Source organism: Micropterus salmoides, unplaced genomic scaffold (assembly GCF_014851395.1).
Source record: "Micropterus salmoides isolate LMB-PRFRI ecotype aquatic unplaced genomic scaffold, ASM1485139v1 Ms_hic_scaffold_19, whole genome shotgun sequence".
Taxonomy (NCBI): domain Eukaryota; kingdom Metazoa; phylum Chordata; class Actinopteri; order Centrarchiformes; family Centrarchidae; genus Micropterus; species Micropterus salmoides.
Genome location: NW_024041039.1, coordinates 17,836,671 through 17,851,273, shown reverse-complemented (window position 1 = coordinate 17,851,273; position 14,603 = coordinate 17,836,671). Strand labels below are relative to the sequence as shown.

General features: G+C 39.3%; 1 protein-coding gene across 4 annotated transcripts in view; it reads right to left on the bottom strand.

Moving 5' to 3' along the window:
- The window catches only part of evla (Enah/Vasp-like a), a 41,311-nt gene that overhangs the window by 10,754 nt on the left and 15,954 nt on the right, over positions 1-14,603 (bottom strand). For 2 of the 4 annotated variants that reach the window (XM_038729096.1, XM_038729095.1), the window contains exons 2-3: positions 3,314-3,482; positions 2,395-2,575 (exon numbers count right to left, since the gene is read on the bottom strand). In XM_038729096.1, the coding sequence (XP_038585024.1) occupies positions 2,395-2,575; positions 3,314-3,482 (350 nt within the window). Of the gene's footprint in view, positions 1-2,394; positions 2,576-3,313; positions 3,483-6,741; positions 7,150-14,603 lie in introns of those variants that run through there. The other 2 variants (XM_038729094.1, XM_038729097.1) reach the window with 2 other exon arrangements.

Here is a 14,603-nt window from a genome sequence, read left to right as displayed (position 1 = left end):
ATACGGCTCTGGTTGTTGCCATGGTAAAGGTCAACGGAAAAACAGGAAGCCCAGGGGAAGAGAAAGCCTGATCAGACTTGTAGCATTCATTGGAGCTCAGGCGACAAATGTGTATGCATATCTGCGAGTTGTCTTAATGTGATCAAAGGAAGATCAATTATTACTCCCTCTTGTACTGCCATTCTCTCTTTAAACACTCACAAAGCCACTAACTTAAAAGATGACGGATTAACAACAGAAGTAGTAGCAACAAGTGAGATGGATATAATCACTTTGCCACCTTTCCTTAAAAATGACACGTCTCAAAGTCACTTTTATTCTTATTTGTGCTCTTTGAATCTCAATGCTCTCTGGGTGTCTGGTGCCTTGTTTAATTCCCTTACTTTTCCCAAAGTCACTGATACTAAGCCTACTAGAGCTGTTTAGGATTGTCTGTCTCACTTAAATAAGTACTAACTTCCAGTGCACTACAGATTGGTAAATCTCCTGCTCTGAACAGATACATTGTTAAGTTCATCATTTTCAGGCTGTCCTCTCCCTTTCTAGTTAGCATATAGTTAGCAATGCATTGTATTTTGTAAGCTCATCATATATTTCTTATGTAGAATTTTTGTTTAGGAAAAGTGGCTGTCAAATAAATGTAGAGGAGTAAAAACTACAATATTTCCAGCTGAAATGTAGTGGAGTAGAACTCTAAAAGTACATAAAAGGGAAATACTATTAAGTACAAGTACCTAAAAATTGTACTTGAATAAATGTACTTAGTTTCCACCACTGTAAACAAAACAATGCACAATTACCTTCACACCAAAAAAAGCAGTCTACTTTTATCATAGTTAGAAAATGGCTGGTGCTCAACTTCTCTTACCATGGAAAACATGCATGGCTAGTGGGCACATATCTCTGCAGCAAAACACTTACTGAGAATGATGATGGCTGAAGAAACCCTTCTGAGGACACCAGGTGAAATCTCTGGAGTCAGCATAATGAGAAACTCACTCAGCACTATATGATACTACTTTCTATATGGCCACAACTTCTTTCAGCAAGAAGTAGCATAAACAACGTGGTTGAGTAAGTAAGGAAGTGCTTCCCAGGAACAGAGACCCTTTTGCCTTGCATGACGAGGCCCAGGATCCCACATCCAAATGCACCCAAAAAAAGGAGGGCTGCCATGTGAGCACGGTGGGGTCCGACATTAAGGCTCCGCATGGGATATTTTAGCCACCAATAGGAGGGTCACAAGGAAGGGGTTGGATGACACCGCAGTTAAAACACTCAAAGGTATTCTCACTCAATATCTAGACACACACACACACACACACACACACACACACACACACACACACAGCTTATAAGTAGCTTGTAACCAGAGCTGGTCAGAAGCTATTTAGTAACTAAAAAAGATGTTGCTAGTGCAGTTCAGGATTCCAGCAGAATTTATTCATATCCATGTTTAAAAACCCTAAAAAACTACAAATCCGCCAATTTAACTACATCTCTAATCATGCTGCTTCCCTGCAATACAGAGTTATGTTTTACTTTGGAAAACACTGAAAAGTAATGCACCATAATGTAAGTGAAAATATCCACAACAAATATTATATCTATAATAATATATCTTTAAAAGAAGACAAATTTCAGTCAGCAATCAACCAGCCTCTGATTTCAATATTATTGTTTGGTTTAGTGTGCAGAGTGTAGCTGCAGTATATGTTATTAACCAGCAGAGGGTAGTACAGCTTAGTTAAGTAGTTACACAGGCTCTGAATAGTGCAGTGTATTGACTGTGGACATATAATCAATCATTTAGATTATTGATATCTGTTTAAATATATTGCTTCAATATTCCTAATCATATTCAACATGCTTCTGCTGTCTGTATACAATCTACATTCTGTTTAACAGCTCTATTCAGAAAGTATCCATTACAGAGTGTAAAGGCAGTCAAAAAAAAAAAACATTGCTGAAAACATTCAAAACTATGTGGATTATTTGATTGTGGTTTCCAGACCTTGAGAGCAAAAAATAGAATTAAACGGATCACAGATGACAGTTTACAGTTCCAGACACTCGGTTGTAATTTGAACCAAAGTGCATTTAAGGTTCCATTAGCAGGTTTCCAACACCAGTTTAAGATTCAAAAACTTCAGCCTCTCATGTCTCTATTGAGACGAGCCATTTAATTTGATTAAAATTTCAGAAAATGTCTCCAAAAAACCTCACAGCCTCCCAAGAAGTCAAATACAAATCTGGGCATCAGCGCTTCATGAAGGATGTCCATAATAAAAAGGTAATAGAGAGGACTGTGTAATGGGATACACCAATAGTGGTCAAAGGTGTGCATTAAAATACCAAAAAGATTAATTCATACCATATGTGATGAATCCTTACCTCCACCGTCGGGTGAGCTGAGGACATTGAGGGCGAACAGCATGGCGTTGGAGAAGGTGGTGGCCTCCTCCTTACTGGCAAAGTTCAGCCCGTAGACCTGGCGGGCGTCACGCCACTGATGGAAGGTCGGGGTGGCCTGATTGTATTTCAGGCCCTTCACTATGGAGTAGTTGATCACCACCTGCAATGGGGGAGGGATAATTAAGCTGTGAATTAAAACGTTTTATAGATCTGATCATGTGCAACTGACTGGTAACTCATAAGGCAGGAGAGGTATTGACAACTGTTGATTAAGTATTACAGTCAAAGGTTGGTGTTCAGGGAGTGGAAAGAGATTCTTATTTATTTCCTCCTTCACATTTTACCAGCTGTTTTATACCAGCTCCATACTGATTTTCTAACCTCTACGGTACCAGTGTTCCAAAGAACTGCCTTAAAAAAAACAGCACAACAATAATTTTTCTCAACTGGCAAACCTGTTTAAACTCTCTCTCTCGAGTTTGCGACTTGTAAATAGCTTTACACCAACTTCCAAGTCATGATTATGACTATATGACTATATTATGATTTTCTGAAAGCTCTGATATATCTGACTTGGCACTGTGCTGAAAGCAAAAAACATGAACACCTCAGCCAACGACCAGTGTTCAATGTTATAAACCCAAATTGTATGGATATGGCGTGATATTGCTAATGCAGGATATTTTAAGCCTAACGCGACCAACTTTTGGATCATATCTTCTTGATCTCGTGAATGCTCACAAGTCGTTAATGATAAAATATTTGGCGGTTTGAGGATAAGAACTACAAACTACATCACGGAATTCATGAGTCCTGAATTCCACTGAGCATCACAGACTTGTGATCTGTAAAAATGCATCTGAGGGAGGAGAATTATTATTTATTTTGCTTCTCTCACCTGCTGGTCCTGCAGTTTGACGCCCACCACTCTGAAGGTGTTGTTGGCAGTGTTGTGGTAGATGTTGATGCGGCTGAAGCCCTGCTGCCCAGGCTTGATGGGCACCCATTTCTTACTGGCATCGTCGTAGACCATCACCGAGGCCCGCGCCTGGCAGATGCTCTGTTCACTGAGGGAAAAGAGAGAGAACATAACAAGAGTCCAGTTAAATATGTTAAATGTTGACTGTGGAGAGACATAAAGATATCCAGTTAATGTATTTTCTCATAGAGGGTTTCTTTGTATTTTACTTGCCAGTACATGAGTATATCTGTTAGAGTACAGACATACAACCCCTACTATTATGTCCCAGCTTTTGAAAATGAATCAAGACAGCTTTTAATGAGAAAAGTTGAGCAATGAAAGCTAACAAAACAGTAAATAGCTGAAAAGTTGGCAGGATTTGGTTCTCTAAATAGAAGAGAATACTGGATTATGGAGATGCATCACTACGCTGTTAATCGTCATAGTGTTTCTCATCAGAATAGTGTAAATGTGACGGTGGTCAACAAAATAAAACCAGTGAAACAGAGTTACTGTATGATTATGTGGTTAGCTGAGGGGTCACTGGGGAGCCACACCTTTCACTGCAAGTTACCACATTAGGAAAAACACACTGCCACTGTAGAAATCTTGACAGCTTGTGTGTACTGAGAAGTGGGAGGATTGCCATTTTTAAAAACTATAAACAAGACCTCAACCTAAAACTGAACCCTGGAAAATTCCCCTTTCCCTCCCGCCCTTTATTGTGGCGTTGTGGCATCGTTACAGCACAACAAGAAATGCTCAGAAGGGCATGCGCGATATGTCAGAATAATGATACAGTGTGTTAAAAACATGTTTGATCAGCAAATGTTTCGCCAGCTGGAGACTAATTTAGTAAAAAGCTAATGAAAAGTCACACGCACAAGCACACAGCTATGAGGAAGCATAAAATTATCATGTTCACAACCCCAGAGCTGAGAGGGGATGAATTCACTAAAAAGACACATTTGGCCATTGATTTATGTGGTTTAGGCAAATCACACATCACAAAAATACCACTTTCAAGAGATAGGCTACAGCGTTTAAAAACAAAGATGTGAAACTACTGTTATGACCGCACCATATGCAGCTGAAGGTGTGAAAATTGCCTCAGTATCGAAACACATAACAGCAGGTGGAGAGGTGATGTGAAGTGAAAATTGCTTCTCTAATTTTCACTTTTTTTCACAGATTCACATTAACAGCCTGAAGGTGTCAAGGCCAGGAAAAGCAAACTAAAGATGATTGTTGTCGCGCTCACTGACTGGCATGGTATTCTAGTGCCTTAATATATGCCATACCTTATATAAGATGACATGAAATGAAATGAAACACAAATTTGGTCACTGTAGCAGGCACAGGTGGAAAAAGAGCATTTTAAAACTGTTTTCATTATATATGATCATAACCAATTGATTTTTTAATCTATGAAATGCCAGAAAGCTCACTCATCACAACTTCCCTCAGCCCAAAGTAGTGACATCTTCAATTTTCTTCATTTGTCTGATCAATACACAAAAACCAAAGATTTTTAATTTACTAAAAGATTTTAAATTTACTATCATATATGAATAGCAGCTGTTTGGCATTTTTGCTTGAAAAATGGCGATTAATAGATTATCAAAATAGTTGACAAATCAATTAATTAACAAATTGTTGCAGCTTTAAAATCTACAATTTCATACAACCTGTTACTGTTTTCTTGTGCTTTGATACATTTTCAATAAGACATGGGTATGGGAGTACACAAGATTGTGTCTTACAGCCGCAGTTTAAATCCATAATTAGATCAAATTGTACAAAACATTTGTCCCAGCAGCAAACTCCCAGCAGCACAATACTGAATAACACAAAATAAAAGCAGTGCTTGAGAGCATGGTAAAGCTAGAAATGAATGAAACAAGAACTAAAAGTATGATAAATTGTTCTATTACCTTCAGAGCCTGAAGTGAATGAGATTATACTGTACGCTGTAATGGTATACCCCTAGCAATTTAGGGCAATTACATTAACAGTGAAAATGGCAGAATTAATAAAACGAGGAAGGAAGCAGATGCGTGAAGCAAACACCTAAGCACAACCTTTTCCTTTGATGTGCCGCTCTGCAGCGTGAAAGACAGCGTGACACCTGAGAGACCACTCCTCCCGCCCCCCGGACTGCTCTAACACATGGTCTCAGCCAGCTTCCTCTCACTTTCCAGCTATCATCTGCTCTCCGGTTCCATTGAGGTCGTCTGAACAGCCTCAAATAACTCAGCAAAGATGAGATAGCAGTGCTTCTTTTGGCTTCATTCAAATGCTGCACATGCCCTCCAATAAATGGCTTTTGATGCACTTCATATCCAGTATTTCAAACAAAGAGATATTTAGTGCATTTTGGACGTATTTCCTTAAAATGTATGGTATAAGTACGGAATTCAGAATGAAACGTGTTGCATGCTCTCAGTGCTACAAAATAATTTAACAGAGGCCTCCATATCAACAACCTTTCATTTCAGTCTTTTCTTTTATTTAAACATCCTCTGTTCGTGAGATTCCCAGAGTGAAATAACCTGTTTGACACATGATAGTTGTATACAGATGTTTATTTCCGTGCAACAATGTTAGAAAGAGTAAAAACTGAACGGCAATGTCATGTTGTTCCTGAGGGAGAGGCCTTTAAAACTCACTTGACAGATGGATTTCAGCAACAACTCCCACGCCTACAACCACCTCCCTCTGTCAATTATCCATCATCCCCCACTGCACAACTGTTGTTTAGCTAACCAGCAGCAAAATCAAAACCCAATTTATTCATGGCAACGATTCAAGCACAGAGAAATTGTGTTGAACAATGGATTCAAAGAGATGATTTGGTTCAATCTCTGTGTAGTGAGGATGATGCAAACAGGCAAAAGGAAGACAAAATTGAGTCTACATGTAGATGCTGATGGCTGGAAAATAGTTACTCAAAAAATATCCTCCATCTAGGGACAAACAGGAACTTCAAAATCAAACAGGAAACACATTTGTCATTAACACAAGTAGACATGAATGCAAAGTCCCTGAAATATGTTCAAACATGGCACAGAATCTGAACTCAACAATTCACTCCAGATAACATCAAAATTCCTGTTTGACTGCTGTGACACAGACGCTGAGATTCATCCTTAACCTAAAACAATAATCGTCCTTTCCAGTGGAAAATAATCAGTTTCATCACTGATAAGCCAGGTTGGAAGATAACACAATCTGAGAAGTTCACTGCCTCCACATTTGAGGAGAACCTCCTATTCTTAATGCAAACCCATGAGAGATAACTACAGACACCATGTTTCCTACATGTCTAAATTAAGTTAAACAGACTCTCTAATCACATAACATACACTTCTTTCCACTTCAGAGACCTGACAGACCACCAGAGTCTCACTGGGAAAGGAAAGGGAGGGGAGCAGGGAGGTGGCTGCATCTCTGTGATGGATCTTCTTACAAAAACAGGCCCTATTTCTGGAGCAGTTTGGGCCAGAGGGATGGAGTGCCTCCAGCTTGACGTTGTTGGTTTCAATTCTCTTCAAGCAGTCAGAAATAAAGCCGGCGTCTCGCCTACTCCTTCTTTACATACAGTACGTTTCTCAATCAATGCATCATGGGATGTAGAGCAAAAAAAGAAGAGAAAGAGGCTGGCAGACAATAAAAGTTATTTCCTTTGGTTGCGTTAACTGAAGCGCTGAACTAGACCCTCAGAGCAGCTCATCTAATTTCAGCAGGGGGAAAAGACTTCTCACCACTTCTGACAGTGTGCTAAATGCTTCTGTGTCTGATCTAGTTACTGAGGGTGGCGGACTCTCTCTAGGTCACAAGACAAAGAGGAGACAAGGCACAATAGGGCACATGATAGCTGCATCACATCACAGCTGTGCTTTGAGCAACTAAAAAACAAACAAATCTAGAAGCTCATATAATATGGACTTTCAGCCGGAAAAAAAGAGTGACTGACTGAAGAGATGACAGAGAGGCAAAGAAAACAGAGTGACAATGTGTTTGTGATGAAAGAATAGCAGGCAATATGGCATAATCTGAAAAGGGTCAGCTGTTGCTAAAAATCACAATCAGTGACATTAAAGTAAGGTGATGATGTTCAGAGCAGGAATGTACATAAAAGGAAGAACTGGTCAAATTATAGAACAAGAAAACATTACTTCAGAATTGGGCTGAGCCTGATTCGACTGTCAATCTCACAGTCGGAGCTTCGCAGCGAAACAAGGATCATGCCATTGTGGCGATATGGGGGTGCTCAACGTCGGATTTTAAATAGAACTACCAGTTTTCTCCCAATAACTTAACATACAGCCTATTACAATATACATTTCAACGTTTAATGCTGTAAATAAACATGTAAAAAGAATACAACTTAAAATAAATGTTTTTAAAGTGCGTGCATAAATCCAAAATTGTAACCCTAACCCTGGGTCGTCAGTGCGCATGTGTAGGTGTAGCGTGTGTGTGTGTGTGTGTGTGTGTGTGTGTGGTGGCGGAAGAGGAACACTTGCTGAAGAGACCGAGCCCCAGCTTCACTGGTGTTGTGCCGAGTTGTCTGCACATTGCGGGACTTTTGGAAAATTTATCACCGTTGATGAACCACACAAAGAATATTTAATTGTTTTTAAATAGCCAGCTACTTGAAATAGACCCGTGAGGAACTGCGACGTGCATGTAGTTGTCGGCAGCACGGCATGCACGCAAAAGTCACACAAGACCGGTGAATGACAGGCGAAAGAGAGAGAGAGAGAGAGAGAGAGAGAGAGAGAGAGAGAGAGAGAAAATGGTCTTCAAAAAGCCTCAGTTTGGCTGCAAATTTCCAGTGTAAGTTGAATGAATAGAGACTGCAGCTCTGCAGCTTCTCAAGATTAACGCCCCCCCGCAATAGCAGCGCACACTATCAGTTGACTATAGACATGACTTGACAATTCTGATTCAATCGACTATGTAAATCCTTAGTCGGGGACAGCCCTATGACGCTCATGACAGCAGTGAGAGGGAATCAAAACAGTAAAGTTGCAACCTAAACCATTACACCTAGCTAAACAATGAGCTAAAAGATAAGGCAAGTGGTGAGGGGAACTGCAAAGTCAGGTAAAGTTTCTCTGTGGGTTCATCAGTATAAGTGACCCCTTTCACACAAGTAGTCATGTGAACCATTGTTAATTTAAAAGTATTGATTATAGCCACTCTAAGGAGTTTCACTAAGGTGTAGAGAGATGGAAAGAACTACAGATGACTGATCATTTGGGCAGTTTCCTTCTTCAGGCAGCTTAAATCCTCTGAAGGTTTAAGCCTGCTGGTATTTTTTCCTCTTGTGTATTCTATAGACTACATTATTAAAAATGCAAGAGCACTTCCCCACTACAAGCTCATGAATAAAAAAAAGAATACTGTACATTTCTCACACCACATTGAACGGCTAATGAGACAAGCACGAATATTTAAAAGGTTGTATTTAAGGTCTGTTGCTATTAGCTGACAATATATTTGTATTGGTGCAGAGAAAACAGATGTATTCTGAATTTAAAGTATGCATCTACTTCTTAAAAAGGATTTGGCTAACAGCTCCTGTCTGAGCATTTCACCTTGTTTTTGCTGGACTAAGCAGATTTCTCAGAGGAGGCTGTTATAATATTCACCTCAAAAGACAGCCTGAGAGGGGTGAGGAAAAAAAAGATGAGATGTACAAAGCACGGAGAGGGAAGAAGAGAGACGAGATGAAGAGACGGTGGAGAGAAAAACAAGAGCAGAGAGGATATGAAGGCTCCTGCCACATTGAGCACTTCCTCATGTCAAATAAGCCTCATAGGCGAATGGTGAAAAGGAGGCCACATTCCCAGGCTTTTGAATTAAGCAAAGCACTTCCCTGCACACATGGTGAGACATATGTGCCACCCCCCTCGCCCTACCCTCACCCGCACAAATCCTATGCATACACGCTCTGTGTCACGGCTGTGTATTTTCAGTCCATTAGCAGAAATCTCAGTGCTGGAGGAAACAATGTCCGAACTTCATGTCTGTAGATAGGAGTGTGCATATTTAGGTGGTTTCGCGTTCCTGTGTGATTCTGCAGCTTCATGATTAAATCACTGGTTGTATTTAGGCTGTGAACGTGTTTCCTTGGCATACTGAGAGAGTGGGTTGGGGTGGTGGGGTGTATGTGGAGTTCTCTCTGGGTAGCACCGGAGGGCAGAGCTCCTGTTATCATGGCAATTAGCTTTTGTTGCTGGGGTAATTGTTTCATCCTGCTGGTTCACAGTGGAAGGCACCCGAACAGACCCGAACAAATGGTGAGTCATTCAACACAGCCCCGCATGGCCGGGTCATGACAGCAGCTCAGATTCGTTAGGCCTTTGTTTCTGTGATGAAAACTAAATGTTCAAAACACTACCAAAGGCTACAAAAGCTGTAGAGAATTGTGCCATCAGCAAAGGTCTATACACTGATACAAAAGTGCAGTACACTGTATAATGACAAAGCTAGTCATGAGTCCTCATAAATCTTCATAGCCCCCATAGTTCAGTTTTTAGGGATGTTTGTTGATTATCCTTAGATTTCAACTGAATAGTGCAGTTATGTAGTCATATAACACTCCACTCAAAAGTAATTAAATACTTTCCCAAACATGGATGGCTGATCTAATTCACTACACGTTGCCACATCTGTATTATTTTGAATAGTGTTTTTGGGGCATTTTATGGCTTTATTTGACAGTAGAGAGGTGACAGGCAATGAGGGGAGACAGAGATGAGAAACGTCATGTAACAAAAGTCTGGATGTTCCGCATGCAACTTTTAACTTGTAGGATGTCTGGCCATTTCTGATTGATCTGATTCTCTCTATTAGTAAGGATATAACCTAACAAATGTCCAATTCACTTCCTGCTTGCGCCTGTAGCCACATCAGCAGAAAAGTTCTCAATAAGTTATTGTTGGCAGTTGCATTTTCCTACCACAGCTGCTTTTTTAGCCAATGGACAGCCAGCTAAACTAGGCTAATCTAACAGTTTAATTTAGAAAAAAAAAAAGCTTTCCTGAGTTAGTTTGGCACTGGATCAGAGTAGGAAAAGATCCTCTCCAAAGCAAACCAGAAACAAAATGTTGCGCTTTTAATATGCCTTTAGAAGCATCATCTGCATATAAATCTTTTTATATATAAGGGGAGTTGTCATTTTTGTCAGGGAGTTGTGGTAGTTGTAACCGGTAACCTTCTTTATCACCTCCTTTGCGACCTTGTGCCTTTCAAGTCTCTGTCAGTGCTAAGCTTGCTAATAAGGGCAAAACTGATGCCTAAAATAATGAAAGGAGACCTGATTGTTTGATGAACGCAAAGAGAAAATCTAATTAATTATTTTTAAGTGTCATATCAGACAAAGCAAAGAATTAACCATGATATTTTGCGGCATCTTAGAGGTGCAGTGGTCAAATCTGCAAAGCTGGTGACAACTTAATTTACACAAATAATAAATGAATGTAATGCTAATTAACTTGCTTGAAAAAAAATCATAACCTCCTGCACAATGAAAGCCAGCTAGAGACAAAAGCATCCAGAGAAGCTTCCTGTGCAGCAGGAGTGATAATTAGACAGTTTTAGGCATCCCTGGTTGGTACTGTAGCTAATAGAATAATACAGTCAGTGTCAGAGAAGATTTAAAACTCAATCTAAGGTTTGGTAAACAAACAAAGACTGTGTTTCTCTCAGCAAAGCAATATGCTGCCATATCGGTAATCTGTCTGTCTGGGGTGGACAGAAACTACACCAACTCAATACAGTTCAACCTGCATAATAAGCATGTTGTAAATTATCCCTCCAGTTTGGGTATATGCTGGACATAAGGGGAGATGTAAACAGGCCCAATAACCCTGCAGATTACTGTGAAATGTAAAGCACAAACAGAAATTAAAGTGGTACTGCAACTTATATTGCAGAGACTGAGGCTTTCTGCTCTATGATGTCCTGACACTGTTTTTTTCAAACAGGAAAAGAAATACATAATTATACACCCACACAGAGTATATTATGGTACCCATACTGTATGTACACCCGGAATAACATACACTGATATTTTTAGTTAAGGGCCAGCTTAGGACAGCAGAAACAGACAGTCACAGACACTAATTTTTTTATACTTCATTGACATAATGCATTCCCTAACTCCTAACTTCACTATGATAGTTAAAAAACTGAAATTGGTCCTCACAAATATAGCAATACAAGTCCCACCCAAACATACACACAAAGAGTTTGAAATTAGTTACTGTGTATGGATTCAGTTAGTTGTCTGTTATTATTACACTGATCATGAGGATTATAGCCTCCAGGGATCACTGGAAATTTTGGGACAGGGCGAATACATTTACAGTATGGATGCCTGTGTGTGTGTGTATGGGTGGGTGCTGGGGTCCAGCTGAAAGAGGGAAGAGGTCTGTCTGACTGGCTGGATTAGAGACCGAGTCTGGCAGGCAGATCATTACCTCACTGCAGTCTTAAATCTAAATTAACCAGGACTTAACTCTCGTACAAGACCTCTAATCTGCTCCACAGGGAAAGTACTGCTCACAGGCACACGGAGGGAAGGAGGCCTGCAGGAACTAAAAACAGCACAAGCCAACTTTATTGCTGAGAAACAGTGTGAAGCCTGGTCATTTGTAAGTGAGCAAACTAAGCACAGTTAGCTTGTTTGAATCAAACAGTGAGAAATGCAATAGATGCCAGATTTGTAGTAATGTTGCTTCATGGGATGTAACGCTGTAAAATGCATGGAACATGGTAATTAAAACTAAAGAAGAGACACATAGACTAAAGAACTGTTTCTATCTACATCCAGGTTACAATCCCCTTGCCATTTGGCCTCTAAACTCTTACTAATTTAAACTATTTTTTGTTTGTTGTCGGGTTGGTCGGTCGGTCCAGACTGAAATATAATAACAACTATTGGACGGATTGCGATGAAATTTGGTGCACACATTGTTCCCCTCAGGATGAGTTATCATAAAAATGATGAACATGATAAAAAATTATACCTGCTAATCATCAGCATTGTTAGCTATATTATTGTGAGCATGTTGCCATGCTAGTGTTAGGAGTAATCCCTTATAGACTTCCTCTGGGTGTTTTATGAGAAAATCAAAACCACTACCATGAACTGTATGTACACTGAATATGTAGCTGCAGATAGCAGGTGGTTAAATGAGCTTAGCATGAAGACTGGAAATAGGGGAAACAGCCAGCCTGGCTCTGTCCAAAGGTAAACAAAATATACTTACCTGCACCTCTAAAGATCACAAATTAACAAGTTATATATTGTAAGTTTATTCTGTATAAAGGTGAAGTGTAAACACGTCACTTAGCTAGTTTTACAAGTTGTTATGTTGGGCTATTTCTTGGCCAGAAGCAGCTGCCAGGCAACCACTGGAAAATCAAGTTCCTGCTTCTAGCCAAAATAGTGTAACACATAACCCACTGTAAAATGGCAAACTGTTATTAATACACATTTCAGACTTTATGCTTAGCTAAGCTAACTGGCTGCTGGCTCCGGCTACATATTTACTGTAAAAACAGTATAAATCTTCTCATCTAATTCTCGGCAAGAAATTAAATAAGCACAAGTAAAACGCAAAATTTCACACAATGGTAAACTATTCCTTCAAGTTTTTGTTGTTTTTTAAAAATGTTTTTATAGACAATGCAACAACTACAGTACCCAGCAGAAACTAAATACAGTATCAACCCACAGTACAGGCTCAGCTGCCAAAAATATAAAAACTTGACTTTAGTCACTAGACAGGTGCAGAGTTGTATTTTCCCCCCGAGACTGCACCAAATACCTATTTGTCATGTAGAGCCAACATTTGCATCTACTATAAGGTGCAAATGTTGCATAGATATGGACTCTTATAGATCCATATCTAAGTATGGATATGTATGAGACTCTATGTGGGGTATTAGTACTGAACATTGAAGTACTACACTTAAGCAGTAATCATGATTAAGACCACAATAATGAGGATTAAAAGACTTTAAAACTAAGCTTTAAGGGTATAAAAAAATTGCCTGCATTAATGCATCATAATTTCACAAACAAAACTATTGTATGCTGGCACAGCAGTTCAGATTCTCATAATCTATGCAATGTCACCAAAGCTTTGACATCCCTGAACATCATGACATCCAGATTGTGATAAGTATACTGCACCATAGTGTATTTATCTAACCCCAGACCCAAAGATACTGAAAGTACAGTGCTGTACAATACTGCAGAAAGAGCTAAAATTAAGCCCCAAATGGGAGAGAGAGAGAGACAGAGAGAGAGAGAGAGAGAGCAGAGTACCGCTATCTTAATGGCATTAATGCAAACCGCACTAATGTGCTTATGTTCTTAGCTTAATGTCCCAGTTGTTCTGTGCAAAAAGCTGCCTGTGTTGTGTTCTGTGCACACCACTGGCAGAAAAGGCATGACCTAGTACGTTCTGCATTTCCGTGACTGTCTGATTCACATGTATCACAGTATACTGAAGTACAAATTAGTGACTCCGATTACAGGTGTGCTGACACCAGAACACACACATGTGAATCTGAAAATAGTTCATTTCATTCAACAAGAACTTTGCAACACAAACAATGAAAAATTTGTCAGCCATATTTAGTTTATTACATTGGATATTTAATTATTGTCATAATATTGTATTATTGTACTTCTCTCCACTCTGGGTTAGGATTAGGGGCTATGGATAAATTCCTGTGTCAAGAGGTTTATAGATAAAATAAGATAGGAATATCCGTTTTTGTCTAATCAAATTAAATACCAGACAAATAAAGAAACTAAAACCCACTATTACTCACAATGATTTGCAACCTAATACAATATGTATTATAAAGTGTTAAAAAGGATAAATGCAATTCCAGTGTGCAGAGAAAATATGCCCCACACCATTATAAGGTACAAAGTTGTTTATTAGTCATTATATAGCATAACTAAACAAAATGTGTAGTTCCTTCATGCTACACACACACACACACATATAATTAAGTGTAGGCCTATATTAAAATATGGTAACATATAAAATAAAATCTACATACACATATACACCCCAAACATTCCACAGTGCATTTTTTGAATTGGCATACGAGGTGAATGTAAACAGCAGCAATCAGATTATAATGTGAAAGTTTCATTTTCACAATAAACAGTCTGACATTTGGGAAA